This window comes from Martes martes, assembly GCF_963455335.1.
Source record: "Martes martes genome assembly, chromosome: 8".
Lineage (NCBI taxonomy): Eukaryota > Metazoa > Chordata > Mammalia > Carnivora > Mustelidae > Martes > Martes martes.
Window position 1 is genome coordinate 73,084,114 of NC_137895.1, and position 25,447 is coordinate 73,109,560.

Consider the following 25,447-nt stretch of genomic DNA (forward strand, 5'->3'; position numbering starts at 1 on the left):
TGGCTTCCTTAAATAAAGATCTTTCTTTCCAGGAGAGCTATTTAACTGGTTAATTGGCGCAAGGCAGAGCCAACAGATGCATTGCAATACAGGGCATCTCTAGGAGAGAGGTAGTGTTGGAATGATCGAGGTGGAATTTCAGGAATGAGGGCCGTGGTGTAGGAAGGATGCCTCTGCTGGCTGAGGAGGAAATAGTGGCTTCTTGCCATAGGTTAAGGAGTTGTTCCTGAAATTTCTTTTAGGTAACACCACAAATAAACATTAAAATATTCACATACTTCTTTTTTTTTTTTTAAGATTTTATATATTTGACAGAGATCACAAGTAAGCAGAGAGGCAGGCAGAGAGAGAGGAGGAAGCAGGCTCCCCGCTGAGCAGAGAGCTCGATGCGGGGCTCAATCCCAGGACCCTGAGATCATGACCCAAGCCGAAGGCAGAGGCTTTAACCGACTGAGCCACCCAGGTGCCCCTTCACATACTTTTTAGTAAAACGAGGACCTGCTTTAAATAAATTAAATCCTTGAAATTTTTGTTTTAACCTGTTTTAATTTTACTTCTGGAGGTAAATGGCCAGATAAAACCTTGCCTCTGCTCCTACGTGAGTATACGGGAAAGCCAACCTATGGGAACATCCCTTCTCTGTTGGTGGTGATCTTATATGAAATGTAGACTAAAAGCCCTTCTAGTGGCTTATGGAAAGTCTTAATGAACTGAAAGGGTGGAGGAAAGCTTTCTGACTGGTCCTATACTCGTCACCTTAGTAATGGATACATTTTAACATCTTAAAATAAGAAAGCTTCTTCACCGGGGCGCCTGGGTGGCTCAGTCGGTTAAGCCACTGCCCTCGGCTCAGGTCGTGATCCCAGGATCTTGGGATCGAGTCCCGCATCGGGCTCCTTGCTCAGCGGGGAGCCTGCTCCTCTCTCTGCCTCTGCCTGCCGCTCTGCCTGCTTGTGTTCTCTCTCTCTGACAAATAAATAAATAAAATCTTTAAAAAAAAAAAAAAGAAGAAGAAGAAGAAGAAAGTTTCTTCATTGATTATTCTGTTAAGGTTTTTTCCCTTTCAAGGGCAATGTTCATTAATTTAGTACCACCAGCTAGCTGACAGGCTGTCCTACAGGCTGTCAAGGGCATTGACAAATGACAAGGATATTGCTTTTCCTGAAGGATTCCAGGGGGCTTATCACCCCCACTCACAGGGTATTGACAGCAGAGAATGTCAGTCCCCTGGCAAAGAGTCTCCAAGTGGCAGATTGAACATTTCCTGCTGCTGCCAGAAACCCAATACCATAGAGTGAAGCTCTTCTCTGCATTCAGCACCCCCCGCCCCCATTCATTTTCAGAGCCTGTTTTTCCTTTGACAACACCTCTCAGAACTGTGACAAGTGTACAAATGAACTGTCTATTCCTACTCTGTGGTAGAGCAACATGTCTACTATCTTAAATCCTCAAACACAGCAGCTTCTAGTTCATTTTCTTGATATATTCATTCTGGTGGCTGTACCAGGGGTGATCAAATCAAATTTTCATTAGTGCATATCTCAAAAGAGAAGGTGTGTCTCTCTGCAGGATGGCATAGCTTTCATAAGTTTACTATGAAGTTACTTTAAAACGGATCATGCTTTTCTCATTAACATCATCTTACAAATGAGGAATTTCATGCTTATTAAAAAAAACTAGCCTCAATATATAAGTAAAGACACTTGACAGAATATAGCAAATTAAGAAAAAAAAACTTAAAGGAAAAGGAACATCATTAATAATTTTAGCGCATTTCAGCACAGATACCAGATTCAGTGTTTGTTGGATGAAAAATCATATTATTTGAACTTTAATCCTCCTGGGTTATTAGGCCTACTAAACAGGTAAACCTAGTAAATAGTAAACCCTTTTAAAATGTCAAGTCTATGGCTTTTAGCCATTTGTTGCAAAAGCGTTTTGCTGTTTGCTCATCAGTTTAGTTTCTTTTCCTAAAGACTTCTGTTTAGCGCTAGGTCTCACTTCAGTCAGCATATCTGATAGACAAGGGGCTCAACTGATGTTTGAGTTTTATCCTATTGTTTGTGAGCCTGGGACTGAATCTTATCTCCAGACCCAGGCCTGCTGCCTGAGAGATAATACATTTGTCAGTACCTGAATGAGTTAACCTTGATGCCCACCTGAGGAGAAAATAATCACTGCCTTTTTTTTTTTTTTCATTTCTATAAGTTTGTCAGCATAGGAGGTTTTAAGTACTAATATGTAGTAATTAACAGTAAAAGATGAGGTGAAAAAAGGAAAATGAAGAAAGCAGATCATTAAGAAGAAAGAAATGGGAACGTCTGGGTGGCTCAGTCGTTAAGCATCTGCCATTGGCTCAGGTCATGATCCCAGGGTCCTGGGATCAAGCCCCACATTGGGCTCCCCTCTTGGCAGAAAGCCTGTTTCTCCCTCACCCACTCCCCCTGCTTGTGTTACCTCTCTTGCTGTGTCTCTCTCTGTCAAATAAATAACTACAATCTTTAAAAAAAGAAGAAGAAGAAACATGGGCATGGAAATTTGAATAAGAAGAATGTTTGATTGAACAGTTACTAGTTGGGGACTGGTTTAGCTTAGAGCAGGGGTTAGCAAACTGGATTGTTGGCCAAATCTGGCACAATGCCTGTTTCTATACAGCTCATGAATCAAGAGTGGTTTTTATGATATTTTGATCGTTGGCAAAAAAAATAAAAGAAGTCCATTTTGTGACTTGTGAAAATTATAAGGAATTCAGATTTCAGTGGCCATGAATGAAGTTTTATTGGAACACAGCTGCTCTCTTTAAGTATTATTTGTGGATGCTTCCCTACTATTATGGCCAAGTTGAGTAGTTATGACAGAGATCATGTAGTCTGCAAAATATTTAATATCTGGCCTTTAATAGCAATAGCTTGTTCACCCCAGACTAGATTATTAACTTTATTTATTTTTTTTAGAGATTTTATTTATTTTATTTTGAGGGAGAGAGAGCGCGTGCGCACAGAGGAGAGTCAGAGGGAGAAGCAGACTCCCTGCTGAGTAGGGAACCCTACATAGGCCTCGATCCCACCGCCCTGAGATCATGACCTGAGCCAAAGGCAGATGTTTAACCAACTGAGCTACCCAGGTGCCCCACTTTCTAAGTTTAATATTTGATACTTTGCTCTTCCTTGCTTCTCCAGTCCTACACCCCTCCTTTTCTATGCATATTTTGGGGAACTTCAATCTGAACTCAGAGGAATTGGGTTAAAGTGAGAGTCTTGGTTTATTCCTAATTCTGAAGTAGAAGAGGTCCAGAAAGAGCAGAGAACTTAATAGAGGACAAACCTGAGTTTGGATTCTGGCTCTGCTGGATGCTCTTTATGGAGCATCAGTTTTGTCATCTGTACAATAGGGATGTTAATTCAGACACATGTAGTGTGTAGTTTAAAAAAATTGAATACACACAGTACCTGATCCATACCTTCCTTTCCAATTTCCTAAGGAACAATGCTCTATGCTTGAGGTTGTTTGCCTAAATTCAGAGATGGTTTGGGGGGGAAGAACTTCTCCTGTAGGGTAGTTTCTTCCTCTGGATCCTCTCCTGATGCCATGATTTAAAGCAACTTCCCCTGGCTCAAGTGGGATTTCTCATGAGACTGCATTATAGTCCCTTTCCCCTGAGGTTAAGGAGGCCTGCCTTTCACAAGTAATATGGTGGCTGATGTAAAGAATCTGGGCTTCTATGTGACTTTTTATTGTTTTATTGACATTTATCAACTTTATTTTCATTTTCACTTAACTCACCTTTCCTTTAAACAATGTATGTCTAGGGATACCTGGGTGGCTCAGTTGGTTGGGCATCTGCCTTCTGCTCAGGTCATGATCCTAGGGTCCTGGGATAGAACCCCACATTGGGCTCCCTGCTCAGCAGGGAGTCTGCTTATCCCTCTCCCTCTGCCCCTCCCCCCTGCTTGTGCTCTTTCTCTCTTTCTCAAATAAATAAATAAATAAAATTTAAGAAAAAAAAAGTGTCTAGATTTACACTTAGATTGAATCACATTATTCCATAGTATTTCTTTTCTTGTGTTGAGCCCTAAAACTTTATGATCCTGACCAATCTGGGGTTTTTTTTTTTTTTTTAAAGAAATTTTTTTTTTAAAGATTTTATTTATTTATTTGACAGACAGAGATCACAAGTAGGCAGAGAGGCAGGCAGAGAGAGAGGGGGAGGGGAAGCAGGCTCCCTGCTGAGCAGAGAGCACGATGCGGGGCTTGATCCCAGGACCCTGGGATCATGACCTGAGCCGAAGGCAGAGGCTTTAACCCACTGAGCCACCCAGGCGCCCCTGTTTGGTTTTTTTTTTTTAACCAAAATGCTCTTAAATATTTTGATCAGATGCTCTTAAAGATATACTGGAAACACCTGACTGTGTTTTTAAATGTCATTTTTTTCCTCCACAAAATGTAGGCACTCATTAAAGTTCTCACTCTTAAAATGCTTCCATGATATTTTTATATCTCAACTTTGTTTTTGGTCTGGATAGAGGCCACAGTGATGACTCAGTTCATTCCATGAACCTTCAGTCTATTTTGCTAAAATAGACAACAGCTGAGCCATATTTATGTCATAATTTAATGAACCAACAGTGTATATAATAACATTATAAATATTTCCTATTTGAGAAGGAAATTCACTTAAAATTTCCTTTTATATCTATTTAAAACAGGCACCATAGGATTTTTATACATATATATGTGTGTGTGTTTGTATTTTTTTTTTCCTACTCCATCTCTATAGGTACATATTAAGTTTTGGGAAAGCTTAGAGTTTTTGCTAAATACATTGAGTCCTGTTTTCAAATCTAGGCTTTGATAATTAAGACAAGCCTTGCTTTTTCATCATCTGTGAAGTGGAGATAACTTTACTGTCACATTCTTAGTCCTGGGTTTATATTTGCATAAAAGAGGAGCTAATTGCTGAAACTCTTCAAGTTTGGAAGGAGCTTGTTCCTTTAGCTGGCACAGAAAATAGATCTGCTCCCCGACAATGCCGTGGAGGTGGGAGGGGTGCTGATAAGGCTGGTCAGAAGTAACTGGCTACTGTGGCTTGAGTGCCATGGTTTGAGACTATGGTTAGGTCCCACACTTATGGGTCCATTCTAGACATCTGTTATCCTCTGTTCCACAGGTGTGATGGGTGGGCTAGAGACCAGGACCTTGAGATCTTAGCTGAAACTAAGAGTCAGTTGCTTAACTGACTGAGCCACCCAGGAGCCCCTAGGCATTGCTGATTCACATGCTAGCCAGCCTCTGAGGAGGTGGGGGAGTTCCCAAGAAGAACATCTGACCTGCCTGCCTCACATGTATTTACAGAGCCTACAGCCTCTATAAAGGGCTTCCTCAGTATCTTTGTAGTCTCATTTATAGAGGTGAAAGTGTTCAGAACGTGCCTACCCCAAATATGGCCCCTTTGGTATATTGATTATTTTGAGCTGAAGACACTTGAAAATCAGCAAAGGCAGGAAGATGCTTTTCTTGAACTCCTCTTATCTGCCTAAAGACTGATCCTTCAGAAGGAATGGGAATGCAGTTGTTAGAGATTCTCTTCTGGAGTTTGATCAAACAGGGAAGATTGAGTCTTATCACAGGAAGGAGACTAGAAGTCTCCTTCTAGTCTCCACATCCAGACAAACTTTGTCACAAACTATCATATCTCCCATCAATTCTCCTAAGGCCCACTCATTTTTTTTTCCCATTCATTTTTTTTTAAAAAATCATGAGGTCTCTCCAAAGTGGCCTACAACCTCTCTTCCCTTGTCCTATTGAGACTGTAAAGCTCTCAGATTTCACAGCTTTTTTTGGGTATTCACTTTTCCCCCCAGGTGCATAATATTAAAAATTAATAAATTTGTGTACCTTTTCTCCTGTTAATCTAGACCCAGATATTTTCCCTAGAAGGGTGGGGGAAAGTCTTTCTCCCCCTACAAAGGCTTATAGCCTTTTATATGCCCATATCTACAGAAGAAACATAATAGTAAGTTTTCTATTTCCATACATATTTGAACTCTCTAATGAGGAGAAAGTATGAAATTTATAAACAAATAATTTTTTCAACTTACCATTTAATCAATTATATTATTCTTTTGCCTTCCCTTTCTATGTTTGAACATGTTCCTTATTATATACTATAAATTGAATAATTTAGGATTTACTTAATTCCTCCCTCCATGCCCACTCTCCCACCCCCCCAGCTTCAGGCCCACTGGTGGTCATAGTTCAATTTCCCATTGACCTGGTTGGATGTCATTATTATTGTAACTATCATAAAGTTTCCCCTGACCCAAATTACTCTGTGTCCCATGTCTTTGCAAGCTTTTTTTTTTTTTTAAAAGATTTTATTTATTTATTTATTTGTCAGAGAGAGAGAGAATGAGAGGGAGAACACAAGCCGGCAGAGCGGCAGGCAGAGGCAGAGAGAGGAGCAGGCTCCCCGCTGAGCAAGGAGCCCGATGTGGGGCTAGTCCTGGGATCCTGGGATCATGACCTGAGCCGAAGGCAGCGGCTTAACCAACTGAGCCACCCAGGCATCCCACTTTCCAAGCTTTTGAACAGGTTTTGAAGGTGGTAACCTGTGTCCCCCCAGATGAGTGATCTGCAGTAGCCCAAGTCATGAACTGCTGAGCTCAATGAAGACATGACAGGAATAATTCCCTTTGATTGCAAAAGTGTTCCATTAAGGACTGGTTGTATTTATCATGTTTATTTTTCAGTATCCATCCTGACAAGCCAAGTGTGGTATAGCCTCAGTTATGAAGTAAACAGCTACAGACATGGTTTGATGGATTAATAATGTAGTCCTCACTCAACAACCTTTGTTATAGACTGTGGATATATTCGGAAAGATTGCTCAGGGAGTATTCACTTTAGGGTAAAAGGACATAGTGTGGCCTGATCTTCCCGATGACTTGAATTTCTTCTGCCTACTTCCTCCACTAAGACTACTTCTTAGCCCATACCCTTGGTCTTCTAGAAGAACATGGCTTTGAGTGGTCCTCTACCCCTGTCTATTCACAACCACATTTGAAGGGTCCAAGAAGGATATTACAATGGACAATTCTTTCCATGGAGTAATATGGATCCCAAAAGCATCAGACCTGCTTGCCTTAGCCACATATGTGATAGAGCCAACCTTCCGTGTTTCTCTCATCAGCATTCGATCTGTCACATTCAGGTAAACAATCAAAAGTACTTAGGGTTTCTTTGTTTTTGTCTTGAGGGTGAGTAATAGAATTCCTGGTCCTGAAATGAAAAAAATGTTTTTTAAAAATTAGTTGAATGTGTTGTGATATGCATCATGTCTTCCATCCCCACCCCTCTTCCTGTCCATATCCCTCAACATGTCCTCCATGTTGGTTTTGCATGTGCAGCTTTGATACATGATGTGTGCCCTTCTAATCTGCGAAGGCTTCCCTTCTGGCTCCAGAGATCTGTTGCGTGTAGCAGTTGCTTCACTGATCATCTCAATTTCCAGTTGTACTAATTGTGTCAGGAGTGATGTTTGGAAACATGAACAAAAATCCTCAATGGTGTTGTAACCAAACTAATGGGAGTTCACTCCTTGATGAGTCACGGTTAAGACTACACCAGGTGGACTCATCACAGAAGGGAAGCTTTATTTGCAGCAAATATGGAGATCACAGGAAATAATTTCCAAAGCCATGACTCCCTGAGCAAGGGTGATTGGGTTTTTTTTATTTAGAGTTAGGATGAATATTCAAAAGGGGGAACTTTCTCATCGCATGTAAGGATGGGCATAAGGTTATGTAGGCCCTTGGAAAACATGCCTACGCATGCATTCTATGTCATGTTCATCAAGCCTGTGCTCCTCCTACTCCTAATGAAGCAGAAGTAACCATCAGAGCAGGGGAAGGGGCTCTGGGCATGCTCTTGGAGCTGGTATAATCTACATGGTGGTCATAGGGGCATTATCTTGGGGAAGGAGTGCAGGTCATTGCTTACTTATGAAACTCAGCACTGGGAGTTTTAATATTTATTTATTGTCTCTGATCCGGTTAAGCTATTTGCTGGCCTGGTAGAAACTGTTACTGTTTGAATTCCCTTTGTTTCCTGAAAATCCTTAGCTACTGAGGTGTTTGCATTTCTTTGTAATTCCAGCACCTCCTAGGAAGTTCTGCAGGAAGTGTGCTTGGGCAAGCAGGGCACAGATCATGGAAAACAGCTGGGTACCTAAAATAACTTCTCTTTTGTCAGGAGAGCTAGGTCTTGTCTTTTATTTCTGAGAACCCCTAACTCTTTCTGCTTACAATGTTTCACTTGACTCATTCTGCATAGCTTAAGGCTTGAAACAAAGTTTTAAATTTTGTGGACATTTCCAGTTTCTAGTCCAATGAGAGAGGAGACAGTGGTGTAGGAGAAAAGTTTGTATTTACAGTGGACGAACATCATTTGCCTGTTGTGAGGCCTTGGGCAAGGTATATAACCTTTCTGTGCCTTCGTTTCCTCATCTGTTAAATAGGAATATAATCTCCTGTGGTTGTGGTGAGGGGTCAATTTGTTGTAAAACACTTAGAACAAGGCCTGCCATAAAGTAGCATTCAGGACATGTTATCTTTAAAGAAAGCTTTAGAGACAAGGACAATGGGTTAGGATGAAATCAACCTTCACGTCTGTTTACCAAATTGAACATCAAAAGCTTGCAGTTGGGTTTTCCTTAATCACCCGGAGAATGCAGTTGCACTTGAGATAAATAGGTGATGAAGTTTGTATAGCTCTGTCTAGCATGGGGCGGTGGGCCAGGTGTATAACATCATTGAATCTCTCAGTATTATAAAAAGAGGTTGGTATATCCAGGAACATTTTTTTTTTTTAAAGACTATATTTATGGGGTGCCTGGGTGACTCAGTGGGTTAAGCTTCTGCCTTCAGCTCAGGTCATGATCCCAGGGTCCTAGGATCGAGCCCCGCATCGGGCTCTCTGCTCAGCGGGGAGCCTGCTTCTTCCTCTCCCTCTGCCTGCCTCTCTGCCTACTTGTCAAATAAATAAATAAAATCTTAAAAAAAAAAAAAGACTTTATTTATTTGACACAGAGAGATCACAAGTAGACAGAGAGGCAGGCAGAGAGAGGGGGGAAGCAGGCTCCCTGCTGAGCAGAGAGCCCGATGCGGGGCTCGATCCCAGGACCCTGAGATCATGACCTGAGCTGAAGGCAGAGGCTTAACCCACTGAGCCACCCAGGCACCCTTATATCTAGGAACCTTATTAAGAGAAATCAGAAGAGAGATTCAAGAATTATTATGGCATATGCTTTGTACTTATTAAAGTGTTTTTAAAAGAACAGAAAAAACTAAAACTGTCAAAAAACAGATGCTAAGAAGTTGAGCTGTTCATGTAACACAATGCCAAACCATCAAACTTCCCTCTACTAGCAATGAGAGAAAGCATTTTTTTAAAAGATTTTATTAATTTATTTGACAGAGAGAGAGACAGCGAGAGAGGGTACACAAACAAGGGGAGTGGGAGAGGGAGAAGCAGGCTTCCCACCAAGCAGGGAGTTGGATGTGGGGCTTGATCCCAGGGCCCTGGGATCATGACCTGTCGGAGGCAGATGCTTAACGACTGAGCCACCCAGGTGCCCCAAGAGAAAGCATTTCTAAAAAGAAATGAATTTGGTAGATATACGATTTATTTGATTTGGTTCACTAAAAATTATTTGTGCAAGCTAGGTATGTAGGCATGGCATCATCTGGGTTTCCATGGTTGCAAAAATACGCACTCTCTTACAAACAGTCTTTGCAATAGACAAGTGTTTGATTATGATCTTAAAATTACTTTATAGTTCAAGGAATTTTCTTCAACTGAAAGAACAAAAACTTAATTTTTTAAAAAAATGTGTTTTTCTGGAATTGAGCATGTTTTAAAAGAACAGGAGAAGAGAGTCAGATTACGGAAATGATCTATCAACAGTGCTTCGAGTGTTTTGCTTTTAAAACTATGCGCACATCTTCGGTTCATTCTGCAGGACTGGAGTGTTAACCTGAGTGTCCTTTATGTGTTCCTGCCTATTCCCCATGACCGTTCCTCAAGCCTCTCTACTACATTGTCTCCCTTCTCTCAAAAGATGACTGGAGAAGGAGGAAAGAGGGCCCCTTATCTTGTTTAAACAGATAAAAGGAAAAACACAAAGACCTAATAGAAAGATTGCAAAAGATGGAAAGAGGGAAGAAATGTAAATGATTAATAGAATAAATGTAGTGGTTTTGGTCAGAAGGTTCAATCTCATTGGTTATCAACAAAATGTAGATTGAAACGACAGTAAGGCAGTACTCCTCTTTTGCCTGTCAAGTCAGCAAGAATTTTTAAAAGAACTCAGCACAGATAAAGGCATGATAAAACAGTAACTTTTTCCACGCCAGTTGATGGGAAAATTAGTACACAGCCTTCAAAACACGCATGGTCTTTGCCCAGTCATTCCAACAGGGATAAAACAGGAATGAGGCTAAAAATACATATTATTTGACCTATATCCTTGCTAAAAATCACAAATTTGCCAAAAGAAGCAGCCTGTGGGTAAAGGCAAACCTGTGGGTAAAGGCAAACCTGATCAGTTATACAAGTCACAGTACTCATGTTATAAAAGCAGACCAGTTACTCTGGAGAAGGCCAGCTATTCTTGATAGTAAGATCAGACACAGATTTATTCCATAGAATGTAGAAGGTTCTCATAAACGATATTAGGTGAGGTCATGGCTCATGACCTCAACAGTATCCTAGTGTAGTAGACAGGATGACCACTTATACTGGGTTGAGTATTCCAACTTTTCTCATAGAGCCTCATGACCCCGCGTCAAAACATGGTTAGTTGGCAAGTAGAATGTGGGCCAGGCATGTTGTTCTGTACTGGTCCAGAGATTATAGAGTACCTGTGAGTGAGTGAGCTGATATCCTTTAGATAATCCTCCCTTTGATAAATGTTATGGGGCATGAGATTGAGATTGTGTTTTTTAACAAGTACCTAGAATTCAGCTTTTGTATTTTGTCAGTTTCATGTGCACTAAGGACCATTGGATTGGTTGGAGGCAGAAAGGATTAAAAAAATTATAACATGAGATAGTCAATTATGCAGCTATTAAGGGTGATGCTTAGGAAATATTCTGATAACATGAAAAATGTCTTGGACTACAATATTAAATAAATGAAGCAGGATATAAAACTATAGATAGCATATGATCTTAGCTATGATAAGAATATGTATATAGCAAGATACGAATCTTCAGTTTTTCTTAATATAGAATCTGATTTTTTTTTTCTGTTATTTACTGCAATAGGAGAACGGAAGCCACTTTTGGGATCAATTGGAACATCTTAGAAAGAGGAACCAGTTTTCAATTACTAATTGTTTGGGTTCTAGGTTTGATTTCACAATCCAAACAAAGGAGAAAAGAAGAAAGCAGGTTTTGTTTTGACTTGATTTGGGGGGCAATTTGATTTGATTTGATTTGATTTGATTTGATGGGGGGGAGGTACAAAGACAATATGGGGTAACAGATTGGGAGGAAGGATAACAATGAGGAGAATTTCCAGGGGCCTTCAGAAACCTAAAAGCTGGTCAGTGGAGTTGCCCATGAAGGGAGGGAGTCCAGGACTAGATTTCTGTGCCCAGGAGAGAGCTGAGCCCTTATACCCTATCGGATACACCTGCACTTGAATGGTAATATGCCCATCACCAGTGTCCCAGGGTATATGGCTGTTTCTTCTCACAGAGATATAGGGAGTGATGTGCTCCTTCCTGAATTTGCATTAAGCTGATAATTGCCACACAACAAGACTGTGGGATCCCTCATTCAGTACTCCGTATGTGCATCTTCAGTAACAGTGCTCTAGGATACCGGTGCAGGCTGGGCAGGGGACAGGAAGGAAGCTTTTGTGTGTAAAGAAGGCGAACTAGACAAGTTTGAGATCATTTTCTTTTGAGATAATTTTAACAGTGTGCCCATGTTTGTATGCTTGTACACATGCACATACTGGAGAAAACTCTACCTCCTTCAGGGATCCTACTCTGCCTCCCCTATCTGCCTCTTAAATATGGGTGCTGCCGGGGCGCCTGGGTGGCTCAGTGGGTTAAGGCCTTTGCCTTCGCCTCAGGTCATGATCTCAGGGTCCTGGGACCGAGCCCCGAATCGGGCTCTCTGCTCAGCAGGGAGCCTGCTTCCCTTCCTCTCTCTCTGCCTTCCTCTCTGCCTACTTGTGATCTCTGTCAAATAAATAAAATCTTTAAAAAATTAAAAAAAAAAATGGGTGCTGCCCAGGATGCATTCTCAGTTCTCCTTCTCCTCATTCTAGGTATGCTTCCTGGGCTGCTTCAACTTCCACACAAATTCTGATGCATGTACATTAAATGTGAAATCTCCAGCAAAAATATCCTTCAATTATAGTCTAATGACACCCAAAATAGCTTCCACATAGGAAACACATCTAGTTCCTCATCTATAAGCTTTTTTCTTTGTTTTTGTCTTTATTCCTTAATCCTTGATGAATATCGTTCCATCATAAACAGGAGGGTCCTAGGAAGAAGAAAGAAATTAGTACTCAGAATCCTTACAGCTACTTGTGAAGTAGGTGTACAGTCATTCCTATTTACAGATGAGGAAACTGAGGTTGGAGCAGGTAACTTGTACAAGATCAAACAGCTTGGAAGTAGGATGACTAAGGTTTAAAGTTAGACTTCCTGGCTCTTGTTGGGGAATCAGACTTCTTGTCCCCAGGATATGGGAGACTTTGCCAACCAGAATATAACTAATTCCTCTAGGACGTGGTCATGATTGAGGTGTTTTGTAAGTCACCCCTGCCTTTTAACCTCAGTTTTATTTAAGAATCCTGAGTAAATGTTGTGACCTTTTGGCTTCATTTATCTTCTGATATTACCTGGAACCTCAGCCTGCCCAGCAAAAAGGCACATTATAGGATGCACAGCATAAAGAAAAAAACAACCCTCCCGCTGTGTGTCTCCTTTACTCTCACACTACTCTCCTGACCCCACATATGTGGGTTTTCCACACATCAAGCAATTCTGGGATACCAGCTGGGTGTCCTACAATTTAACTCAGCTGTGACACCACCTACCCGGAGATGGTTCAGATCCCACACGTTAAGGACTCAGTCTCACGAAACTGCCCTACACCCCCTCCTTCAGACACGGATTAAAAGTCAGAGTTGTTACCTGTGCTTCTGACCAACAGGCTGTCAGGGAGAGGTTTCCACACCCAAATCCTTGGGTGTGATTAATTTACTACAGCAACTCGTAAAACTCAGGAAAATGGTTTACTTACCAGAGTGGCAGATTATAATAAAGGATACAGATAAATAGCTGGCTGAAGACATACACAGGACAAAGCCCAGAAGGGTCTTGAGTGTAGGAGCTCTGTCCTCATAGAATTGGGCTGTGCACCATCCCAGCACACGGATGTGCTCACCAACCCAGAAGCTCTCTGAACCCCACCCTTTGGGGTTTTTATGGAGGCTTTCTTACATGAGCATGAATGATTAGATCTTTGGCCTTTTGGTGATTGATTCAACCTCCTTGCTGAAGTGGGGGATGGGACTGAAAGTTACAACAATTTACAACATGATTCTATTCATATTAAGTGTCCAGAATAGGGAAATCTATAGAGACAGAAAGATTAGTGGTTGTGGTGGGGCCATGGGGTGGGGGTGGGGGGCTTTGCAGGGGGAGATACTTGGATGATAGCTAAAGAATACAGGGGTTTTTTGTTTATAATTTAAAAAAATATTCTAAGTAATCTCTATACCCAGTGTGGGGCTTGAACTCACAACCCCAAGATCAAGAATCACATGCTCTACTGACTGAGCCAGCCAGGTGCCCCACAGGGTTTCTATTTGAGGTAATGGAATTTTTCCAAAATTGACTGTAGTGATAGCTGCACAGTTCTGTGAACATACTAAACACCATTGAGTTGTATACTTTAAATGGGTAAATTCTAGGGTATGTGACCCATATCTCAAAAAGGCCGTTAAGAAAACAAAAGATTGACTAGAATAGATGATTTCTAATGTTGCCCTTCTTAGGTGTTCCTTGCAGTCACGAAGGAGGAACAAGAGCTAAGCTAATTTTCTCAAGGTTTTTTATCTTTTCTAACTTAAAAAAAAAAAAAGTCACTTTACATGGGTGTTGAGTTTAGAATATTAAAGCTGGATATCTCACCAGTCGTCCTGTTAAGATTTAAGGACCTAGGCAACTTCTATCCTGTGGCTCATTCTACAATACTTTCATTATCAAACTTACTTCATGGGCTGGATGGCTCCTGGAGCTCGGCCATTCTGTTTGCATTCCAGACAGCAGGAAAGTGAAAGGGGAGAAGGGCATACCTCCTCACATTAAGGACAACTACAGAGTTGTACGTGCCACTTCTTAAGTCCAATTTGCCAGCCCCTAATCACTGGCAAGTAACTGAATGCATTAATTTAAGTAAATAGCCATGACCATTCATACAGCAAAAAATTGGGGATGCAATTATTATAGAAGAAAAGAGATGTTGAGAGACACCTAGCACTTGGCCATGTTCCACAGTTTAACCCATCAGTTACCTTCTCATCCATATCCATTCCTTGTCTCCTATTCCTCCTACACACTCACTGACAAAACCCTAAGTCTGGACTGATACATCTACCCACCATCTCTGCTCTTTTCCTGATCTTTTGGAAAAAGCCACACAACTATATGGCTTTTAGTGTTTCTATAAGTCTGTGATATTTAACTACAGGTGAGGTTTTGACTCAGCTAGCTTACAGGAATTTGTTCAGAACAATCTTTCTATTCTTTGATCCATCGCACCTTGGAAGACCTGGGATATAACTATCATTGGCTGCTAGCATATAGTTTTGCTCACTAAAGTGATCCTTAAAATAAACTTTATAAAAAAGAGGAATTGATCTTCTGAAACAAATGACTCAGAACACTGCCTCAGATCAAGAAAATCAAGGCAGGTTAGTGGACGAATTCTAAAGAAATAATAACTGGCAGTCAGAAGTTCTTAGTCTTCTTAAAGAAAGAATAAGTTATATTAGCTTGTGTACTACAGTGTACAAATTCCTTGTGGTTGTTTGCAGCCAAAATACATGGGAGACAGATTTAATAATGAAGAAAGAATTAATGAGATGAGATTGCCTCTGAAATTGGCAAATGCTGATGACAAAAAACAGTAAAATCAAGAGTTTTGAAGAAAATATCATTTAAAAAGTAAAGCAAAACACAGATGGAGAAATGTAATTCCAACGAAAATTAAATCAGTGCCTCTCTGGTGGGAAGATAACAAGGATGTAGGCTGTGGCTAAGAAATAACCCCAGAGCGTCTGGTGGTCACTGATTTTGAAGGTGTAAAACGAGAGAACAGCTATGTGCCACCCTCCTTCCCCCCAACAAAATACTCCAGCTTTAATTCATTAGCATCTTGCATCTTAGAAGAGACAAAAGACAGATGAAGTAGCAGAGTTGGGAGCGTTCCCTGAACCAGTACCCAGAAAAGAGCAGCCGGGGCACAGGAAACCATGTGAGCAGAGGAAGGCAGCAACTTCTGGGAGTGGGCCTGGACCCAGGGGTGTGCTCCAGGATCTGGGCCAGAGGGAGCTGCTCAGAGGTCATATATCTGAGCAGCTTGGAGATCAAGTTCTGGCTCAAAAGGCATTGACGGGGGAAATCTCACTCTTACCTTGAGGGTGCATTTGGACATCTCAGTGTGAACTGCTCTTGAAGGGTGGATTTCCCACCAGCATCTCATAGCTGAGATTCCAATCCAGATTCAACTTCTCTTTGTATGTCATTCCCTTCACTGTTTCTTGTGAGCTCCAGCTATTTCCACATCTTAAAGCTCTCCTCATGTTTCAATCTCCTATATTCTGGTTTTTACCCTCTTTGTCCTGCACAAACTACTGTGGTCAAGAGTACTTATTTGCATGTTGCTAAATATAGTAACATTTCTTTGTCCTCATCTTACTTGACCTTGACCTCTCAATGGCATTGACTTGGTCCTTATTCCTTCACTCTTCAAGTACTCTCTATTGTTCCCTTCAGATATTTCTCTCCTGATTTTCCTAACCACACTGACTGGTCCTTCTTAGCTTTCTTTTTCTTTTTCTTTTTTTCAAGTTTATATTTAAATTCCAGTTAATTAACATACGGTGTAATATTAGTTTCAGGTGTACAATATAGTGATTCAACACTTGCATACACTACCCGGTGATCATCTCAAGTGCACTCCTTAATCCCCATCAACTATTTAACTCATTCCCTCACCCACATCCCTTCTGGTAACCATCAGTTTGTTCTCTATAGTTACCTCTTAACTTTGTTGGCTTTTCCTCTTCAACTCAACCTTAAATAGGGGTACCTCAAGGACCTCTGTTTCTTCTCTATTTGTACTCTTTTCCTGGATAATACCATCCATTTCTTTCATTTGAAATTCACACAATGCTGGAGCACCTCGCTGGTTCAGGCAGAAGAGCATGTGATTCTTGGTCTCCTGGTCATGAGTTCCAGCCCCCTACTGGGTGTAGAGTTTACTTAAAACAACAACAACAACAACAACCCACAAAACATTTAATGTTAATGGTTTCCAGAGGAGAATTGTTATACCTCCCAAGAAGTCTCTTCTTAATTCTGGTCTTATATCCAATTGTTTGCTTAACATTTCTATGTCTCCAAAATGTCTTAAATTTAGTATGTCCAAAATAGAATTCATAATTTCCTGAAATTTTCTCAAAGTCTTTCCCATCCAACTAATGGCAAACCACCTTCCCAATTGCACAAGTCAAAAAATTAGATTTTTAATGATTGCTTTTTTTTCTTTCTCTCCCACATCCAATCCCCAAACAAGTCTGGAGACTTCTATCTCACCTTCCCGTCTGGCAATATATTAGGAATCCATTCATTTCTTTCCCCTACTGCTACTACCATACTCCAGGCTGCCATCTTCTTCTAGACAATCACAACAGCTTCCTAACTAGTGACCCCACTTCTTCTTTTTTTTCCCATTATTTATTTAATTTTTCATTATTTATTTATTTGAAAGGAGAGAGAGAGAGCATGTGTGAGTGAGGGGAGGAACAGAGGGATGGGATCTTTAAGCAGGCTCCCTGCTGAGTGCAGTGCCCAATTCAGGGCTCAATTTGGACTTGATATGGGCTTGATGTGAGGTTCCATCCCATGACCCATGAGATCATGATCTGAGCCAAACCCAAGAGTCTTGATGCTCAACCAACTGAGTCATCCAGGCACCCCCTTTTCTTTCTCTCTCCCTTCTTTCCTTCCATCCCCTCCCTCCCTCTCTTTCTTTCTTTCTCTCTCCCTGCAACATTGCGCTTGAACTCATGACCCTGAGATCAAGAGCTGCAGGATCCACTGACAGAGCCAGGCAGGTGCCCCTTCTACTTCTATTTTTTGATACCACCAATCTTTTTTTCTGTATAGTCATGATGCTCTTAAAATATAAATCAAATAATTTCATTTCCTGACTAAAGAATCAAGTTTTCCACTCCACTGAGAATAAAACCCAAATTCCTTATTCTTCTCTTTCTCTTTTCTTCTTTTTTTTTTAGCCTGTTGGGTAAAGGAATGTTTCTGAACAGGTTAAGAATCTCTATATACGTTTTAGGGCTATCAAAAAACAAGAGAAGGGGACATATTTTGGCAGAAAGAAGCATATTAAGAAATTTTGCTCAATTCTTGAAGAGCTGGAGGCAAGACCAGCCTTAGGCACAGATGTGAATTGGGTAATGTTTATCTGCAGTGTTCCCAGCTTCCACTTCTTCAGCCATTCAGTTCCTTCCTTGGGGTATTTCCTTATCAGAATCAGGAAAAAATATAAAGCAAATATAAGTACAAATTTAAGTTTAATAACTTTTTGCATTTCAAAGTTACTTCTAATTACGAAATGGTAGGCATCTTTCTTTATTACCAAAGGAATTTCAGACATCTTTTTTGAAGGGGATTAGAAAGAAGAGCAGATGATTTAAGAAGTCCTTTCTGGCAGCCTTAAAATCCCCATTTACAACCTACCAGCTATTCTGCCTTTAAAGCTAATCCAGTTAGGGTTATTTAAAATTTCTTATAAAGCATGCTGAGAAGCAAAATAGAAGTATTTTGTCTCCTCTTGTTCTTGTGTGGTGTGAAACTTATTTGCCTGGGAAAGTTTTTTAACTCTGCAAATGTTTGCAATTTGAAAGACCATATTCTTTTTTTTAAAAATTGGGATATAATTGACATATAATATTATATTACTTTCAGATGCTCAACATCCAGATTGGTCTAATCTGCATGGCAGACATGATCTGAGTTTCCCTTCTGTATTGCCCTTCTAGTGCAGTCCAGGCTATTTTCCCTTGGCTTATAAGCCTCAGCTTTTGATTTTTATCCTTTGTACTCACCAAATTCTTTTCTGCCTTAGACCTTTACACACGCCCTTCCCTCTTCCTGGGAAGCTCTTCCTCCACAATTAGCATAGCCAGTTCCTTCAGATTCCTTAGATACTAGGGTAAATACCACTTCTGCAGAGAGATCTCCACTGATCTTTCTGTTGTTTCTTTTTTTCTATCTCAATCTTCTTCTTCTTTTTTTTTTCCCAAAAACTTAAAAACAAACATACATTTGCTGCTTATTAGGTGTCAAATACTGTTCTATTCACAATAGTCTCATCAGTAATTATATTATTGTCCCCTCTTTAAGAATGAGGCAACTGAGATACACATAGCTAGTAAGAGGTAAAGTTGGATTTGACCCAAACAGATTAGCTTCTGCTCTTAACCACTATGCTGTATCCTGCTTATCAGTGCCACAATCTGGAATTTTTGTATTTATCTTTTTAAAAAAAGATTTTATTTATTTATTTTAGAGAGAGAGGAAGCATGAGAGTGTGTGGGGGTGGGGTGGGGAAGAACAGAGGGGGAGGGAGAGGGAGGAGGAAAGAATCTCAAGCAGACTCTGTGCTGGGTGCAGAGCCCACAGTGGGGCTTGATCTCATGACCCTGAGATTATGACCTGAGCCAAAACCAAGAGTCGGAGGCTTAACCAACTGAACCACCCATGCATCCCTGTTGTTGTCTGTTTTTAATCTGTTTTGTCATGTGTTTTTTGCTTGTCCCTCTCAGAACACAAGCTTCATGAAGTCAGGACCACTGATTACTGGTATCTTACTGGTCATTGATTTCACAATACCTACTATTGTTCCTAGGACATAAGGGGCACTTAAAGAATGGGGCGTTTAAAGAATGAATGAATGAATGAGAACAAGGGAAAACAATATTCATGTAAAGTTGGTGAGTGGTTGGTTTGAGGTACTAAGTCACAAAATATAATTTTTCCTAAATATTTGGGTTTTTAAAAAATATTGTTTATTCTCTACATCCAGTGTGGGGCTCGAACTTATGACCCCGAGATCAAGAGTTGCACTCTCTTCTGACTGAACTAGCCAGGCACCCCTAATTTTTTTTCTAAATATTTGTAAGTAAGAAGGTTTCCTAAGTAATCAAAGGCTGCTAATTTAAAGAAATATGAGGGAACACTACTTCCAGGAATGGTTTAAGAAATTCTTTTCTAGGGCACCTGGGTGGCTCAGTCATTAAGTGTCTGCCTCTGGCTCAGGTCATTATCCCAGGGTTCTGGGATGGAGCCCAGTACCAGGCTCCCAGCTCAGTGGGAAGCCTGCTTCTCCTTCCCCACTTCCCCTGCTTGTGTTCCCTCCCTCCCTCTCTCTGTCTCTGTCTCTGTCTCTCTCTCTCTCTCAAATAAATATTTCAAAAAAATTCTTTTCTAGATACTTGTCAGTGATCTATATATACATCTATCTATATCTATGTGTGTACCTATATATACATGGTATGTATGACATATATATGGAGAGAAATGTAACTTTGCAGCTCTGGGAGAGTATGGTAGGTAAGGGAATAAGTTAATTCTTTTCAAGTTAAATACCAACATATAAAGGATCAAAGTTGTAATAAGCAAAATCTTGTAATATTAAAATAGTGTAATGTCTGAATGAAGTCAGACTGAATACATTAATGAATCAGGAAAATGGGGCAAGAAGGAAAGTTGCAGAGGCAAACTCCATTCTCAGTAATATCCAAAGGAAAGGGAGTAACAGGCAATCTCCCCCAAGTGTTATGATTCCTTCGGAAGGGCTCTGCTTATACTTTGTGGAGTGAGGAAAGGCCAGGGGGCATACTGGGAAGAAGGCAGTTTGGCTACCCACAATTATAGCTTTTATCTCTTCTCTCAGCAGGTCATGATCATTCTTCATTGTGGGGCGCCCAGGAGGAGCTTTGCAACTGGACTGTGACATCAAGGCAGTATAAGTGGAAATGATGTGGTCATTATCTCCCCTGCTTCTCTGCTAGGTTGGAAAGTATGGTTAGGAGCGTATTTCAAGTATTTTCTCCATTTAATTAATTAATTAATTATAGGTCAGATAATCACAAGAGAATATTCTGTTGTAATTGTCAGCATCTGGAAGGAATCTTTTTTTGTCTGTTTTTGGAGGCAGTGAAAATCACATCCAGACTGCCTATTAGTTAAGGCTTTGTAAGAGCATTGTTTGCTCTTCCTCCCACACCATCAGCAACTGTCTTTGTTTCCTTACCTTCTACAAAAGGGAGTGTTGAGTCCTGCTTTCTAAATCAGAAAGTGTGTGTGTTGATCACCTCCTGGCCACTGAGAAACAGCTCTCTACATAGTGGCCCCCAATAGAAGAGAAGGAAGGAACTGGTAAGACCTTTGGTGTATTGGTCCCAGAGCCTCCCTTCTATTTCCACAGAAATCACTCCTTTTCTGCTCCCATTCTCCCTTTCCTCTAGGTTAGCCATTCTCATCTCTTCTCCATTTTTGGTCTTTCACTCTGACTTTGCCTTCCTCTCCTTTTGTGACTCTTCATATTGATCAAAGTGGTCATTTTACCAGCATATAATATTTAGTTGCCGGGTGTGTATTATTAATGAGTGGTGAGACCAATATAATCCAGTTTAGGGCTCTGGAGTTAGAATTAAATTTTGGCTTCACCACTGAAGAGTTGCCTGATTTGGACAAATCCCTCAATTTCCTGTGCCTTTCTTTCACCACTTTTAAGTTGGGGATAATGGTTCCTACCTCCAAGAGTGGTCATTAAGACTAGAGAGAATGCACATACCATACTCAGAAGAATGGCAGGCATGCGGTCTCAAGAACTATTAGCTCTTATTATTTTAAAAATGTTTATTGTAGGGAAGGAATCGTTGATACCATATATAGGGAATTTCATGCAGTTTTCCTTTACTGAAGAACGAGTAGCACGACTGAGGCAAGAAACAGTAGTACCTAAAGGCTTACTGGGTGTATGCATTTTTCGGAGCAGATCCCAATCCTGTGGCAAGCTGGGCACAGACCGCTGTGCGAAGGCAAGCAACTTTAGTGAAGACTGCCCTGAGGGGTAATAAGGTTATAACCAGGCCAAGCTAGCCAGGGGAAAGGAGGGGAGGCAGAAGGTAGGGGGGCGGGCGGGAAGAGCTCGCAGTGGGGTGGGTCTGGCACGCTTTGGAAGCGCAGCGCTGGTTTGGGTGCAGGAGGCTGGAAGGAGGCTGGGAGCCCAGGGGGTGAGAAGGATACGCGGGACCCCGAGCGCGTTAGTTACTGTTTGCTTTTCCCTGGGAAAGGCGTCGATTCCAGGCGGTTCCTGAGCTCGGGCTCCCGTCGCAGCGGCAGAGCAGGGGCGTCCCCGCCACTCCGGGGGGGGCTTCGGTGTCCGCGGGTCAAAGTCCTGGGAGGAACTCGCGTCCGCGGCCAGCCGGGCGGGGCGGAGGTTCCCGCGGCGCGCGTCCCGCCGCCTCCGCCTCGGCCTCCCGCCCGCGCGCCCCCCGGTGCAGCCGGCGGTGGCGGCCCCGCGCGCCCGGCGGGAGGCGCCTCGGGATGTTTCCGTCGGTTCCTTCCCTCCCCCCGCGCTGACTCCATCCGCCTCCCCGCCCCCTGCTCGGAGCCGGGGCCAGGCGCGAAGGGAGGGAGCGGGCCGAGACTGCATCATTCCGCACCGGCTGCAGCACAGCCAGAGGGAGCAGGTGGAGCGAGCGAGCGAGACGCGAGCCCGAGCGCGCCAGGCCCCGGGGAGACTGCAGTGACGCTGCCCGGGAGACATGGCGGCCGGGCGCCTCTGAATAAGCAGAATCCGGAGCCCCTCGTCGTCCCCGGCAGCCGCAGCCCAGGCCATGCCGCACGGCTGCTGACCGCACGCAGGGGCCGGCCCAGAGGACTCATGCGGCAGCGGCTGGCGCCTCGCCCCTGATCCTCTCCCTGCGTTCTCCATGTTGCATTTCTCCTCAGTTTCTCCGGCAGTGTAGCCGCTGCCGCCGGAGCAGCAGTCAGCGCCGCGCTCTGCTCATTCATCCAGCCACACTTTTCTTTTCCATTTTTACCCTTCCCCCGCCTGCTTTGCATCCATCTCCCCACCCCGACACCCCCTCCTGCCTCCATCCGCCGGGGCTATGGCCGCAGAAGAGGTATTGCAGACTGTGGACCATTATAAGACTGAGATAGAGAGGCTGACCAAGGAGCTCACGGAGACGACCCACGAGAAGATCCAGGCTGCCGAGTACGGGCTGGTGGTACTGGAAGAGAAGCTGACCCTCAAACAGCAGTATGACGAGCTGGAGGCTGAGTACGACAGCCTCAAACAGGAGCTGGAGCAGCTGAAAGAGGTGAGTTGCCTGTCACCTCATCCCTCCGCGGCCCCCGGCCCCCCACCCCCAACGCCCACTCTTCACTGGCAAAAAGTCGGAAAGGATGCGGTTGAAAGGGAGGTTTCTTCGTCTTAGAGCCCTTTGTTGATAAGAGAAGATTGAAAGAGTCCATTGTTTTCCCCCCAAGAGAAAAATTGCCCGGGAAATGAATGTATAAGCTGGAATTTGAGAGGCGGTGGCTGGGCGGGCTGTGGGGGAGGGAGATTCAGAAGTCTTCAAGTCTCAGCACTCGAAGGCGACTGCTGGGTCGGAATGCGTAAATCCAACTTCCCAAAACTGTTATTTCAAACCCGGGTTCCAGCAACAATCCCGTCATCCACAAAAGGTGATGAGTAGGGTTGCGCTGAGGGACCCACGATTTCAGGATGCAGGACCCATGGTGCCTCAGCCTGGTGAATGTAACCACCCCTGATGCAAGAGGGAACTGTGTTAGAACTCTCCGCCAATCCCATCGGACAAAGTCTGGGCGGTTTTCCTTCTCCTTGGCTTTAGTTATTCATGTCCTCGGGCTGCCTGAGAAAAACAACTCTGCTGGGTGATCCCACTGCCTCGATTTCACCTCTGAGTGAGGCAGAGCCATGCCCAAGTCAGATAAGGTCACCCTGACCAGGGAAAATTGAACTCCTCTACACGTTGGCTGAATGGTATATATCAAGTGCAAGGGTAGCCGTCCATATCAAACGAGGCTCTTCTGTTTGAAATGACTGGGTTTATAAAACCAGAATATCACAAATGGGCCATGTATGCCACTGGCCCTCTGGAGTCTTTCGGTATTTGGCTTCTCTTAAAGACTGGCTAATGTTTGGAAGAAAATAATGGATATGCTTTGATTTCCTATCAAGCGCTCGTGAGAATATACATACTGTTGAAGGAACTCGGTCTGTTTTATCTGATTCCTGAAGCACTATGGGTAGCAAGTCACTGGTTATAAATTTAGATGTATACACTGCTTTTCTTTGTGGCGAGTCTTTATTTTTAGGTGCATATTGGCTTTTAGGTGTTAATTTTAAATTTAGCATGTATTATTATCAAAAATGTTTTTCTTACTCAGTGTTTTGGAGGGTGTCTGTTTTTTTGTTGCTACAGTTAAAAACGTGATTTATGACCTATCTAATCAAATTGCCTTCTAATCTAGTACACAATACGGTAAATACACTTTCAGGTATGTCTTATTTTTATTCTGATGGCTAAATGCCTAAATGCGAACAAATAAACGTATGGTAAAAACCCCAACTAAAAATCTGATTTTCATGTATCAGGCTGTAAATTTTGAGTTCATGTTTTTCTTACCATGTACATGTCTGTTCTTAACAACAGCTGGAATCACTGGTGTTTTCCAAGTTATATTAGGTCAGATATGTTTAAATTCAGTGATGCTAAACCTTGTGAAGTCAGGAAACAGGATAGTGATTGTAATTCTCAGAGATGTTTTGATGTTTAAACCTGTCAACGCTGCTTTGCCAAGGTGAGGAAGTGCAAACCAGGCAGTGGTAAGCCATCACCTCCTTGATAAAGGAGGTAGACTTAATTTAATGAAATGGAGTATTACTGTTAACTGATCTTCCTGCTTGATTTAAGCAACCTTTCTGGGGGTATTCCTATGTCTTTTGCACTTACTCTGCATAGTAGTCCATTATGCAATTGTCTTTTGCCTTTACTAGACCATGAGCTCTTAAGGAAAGGAATCTGTCTTAATTTATCTTGCATCCAAATCCTTTAACACAAAGTCTATCACATTGTAAATGTATAATAAATATTTTATTAAAGAATGAATTTCTACTGGAAGAAGGGACACCCTTATCAAATATTTACTAGTCAATATTGGTTAGTGTCAGAGAAAGATGAAGAAAATTAGGAAGTATAGGAAGTGACTGGTATTGAAACACTACCTTTATTATTGTCATCAACAATAATGGGAAAAATGAGAAAAAACATTTTGTGAGAATAGCACAATTGTAGTTTCTTAATAAAGAATAATACAAATAGCAGTTATACATTTTTTTCTTTAAAAATTTGAGGAATATTTTGTTCTGTATAGCAGGAGGCTGATAAAAAATTTATCAGGATTATTTTTACCAAATGAAACTCATTTACATAAGTATTTTGAGTTGCACTTAGCATAAACTGATTCGGTTTTTTATTCCGAATGAACTGTCTTAAGCAATTACATAAAACTGTATTTAAGAGTAATAAAATAATCATTATATTTGATTGATTGATGTTGTGACCTGTTATTTTTACTCTTTTAATGTATACTTTAGTTGGAAGTATTATTTAAATGTGCTAAATCAGTCTCAATAATACTTCCTACTTGAAAGGTAAATCCAGAATAATTGGGCAAACTAAAATATCCCAATGATGATAATCATATAGAAGCCATTTTTGAAAGACATATTTTGTGAGTGCTCTGATTTTTAAAAGGGAAGTTTTGTTCACTTACAGGTACATATAGTAAACAACGCTGCATTTTTTCTATAAAGCCAAGTATAAAATCTTTGGCTTATTTCTAGGCTCTTGCAACAAATATGATTCATTTAAAAGTAATTGGTCCAGTTTACGGGAATGTCAGCAGAAAATGATGGTACTAAGTCCTAGTTGAACATTGATATTTTGCAGTGTAGCAAACTGGCTCAGTCTTTACAGGTCATTTTATTTTCAAGAGTCAGTACCCAGCAGTGTT

The 25,447-nt window shown here is 41.7% G+C and overlaps 1 protein-coding gene across 2 annotated transcripts in view; it reads left to right on the top strand.

Moving 5' to 3' along the window:
- The first annotated feature begins 22,018 nt into the window (after positions 1-22,018).
- The window catches only part of BICD1 (BICD cargo adaptor 1), a 214,154-nt gene continuing 210,725 nt past the window's right edge, over positions 22,019-25,447 (top strand). For both annotated transcript variants that reach the window (XM_080810796.1, XM_080810795.1), the window contains exon 1: positions 22,019-22,725. In XM_080810796.1, the coding sequence (XP_080666922.1) occupies positions 22,513-22,725 (213 nt within the window). In that variant the 5' untranslated portion in view covers positions 22,019-22,512. The remainder of the gene's footprint in view (positions 22,726-25,447) is intronic.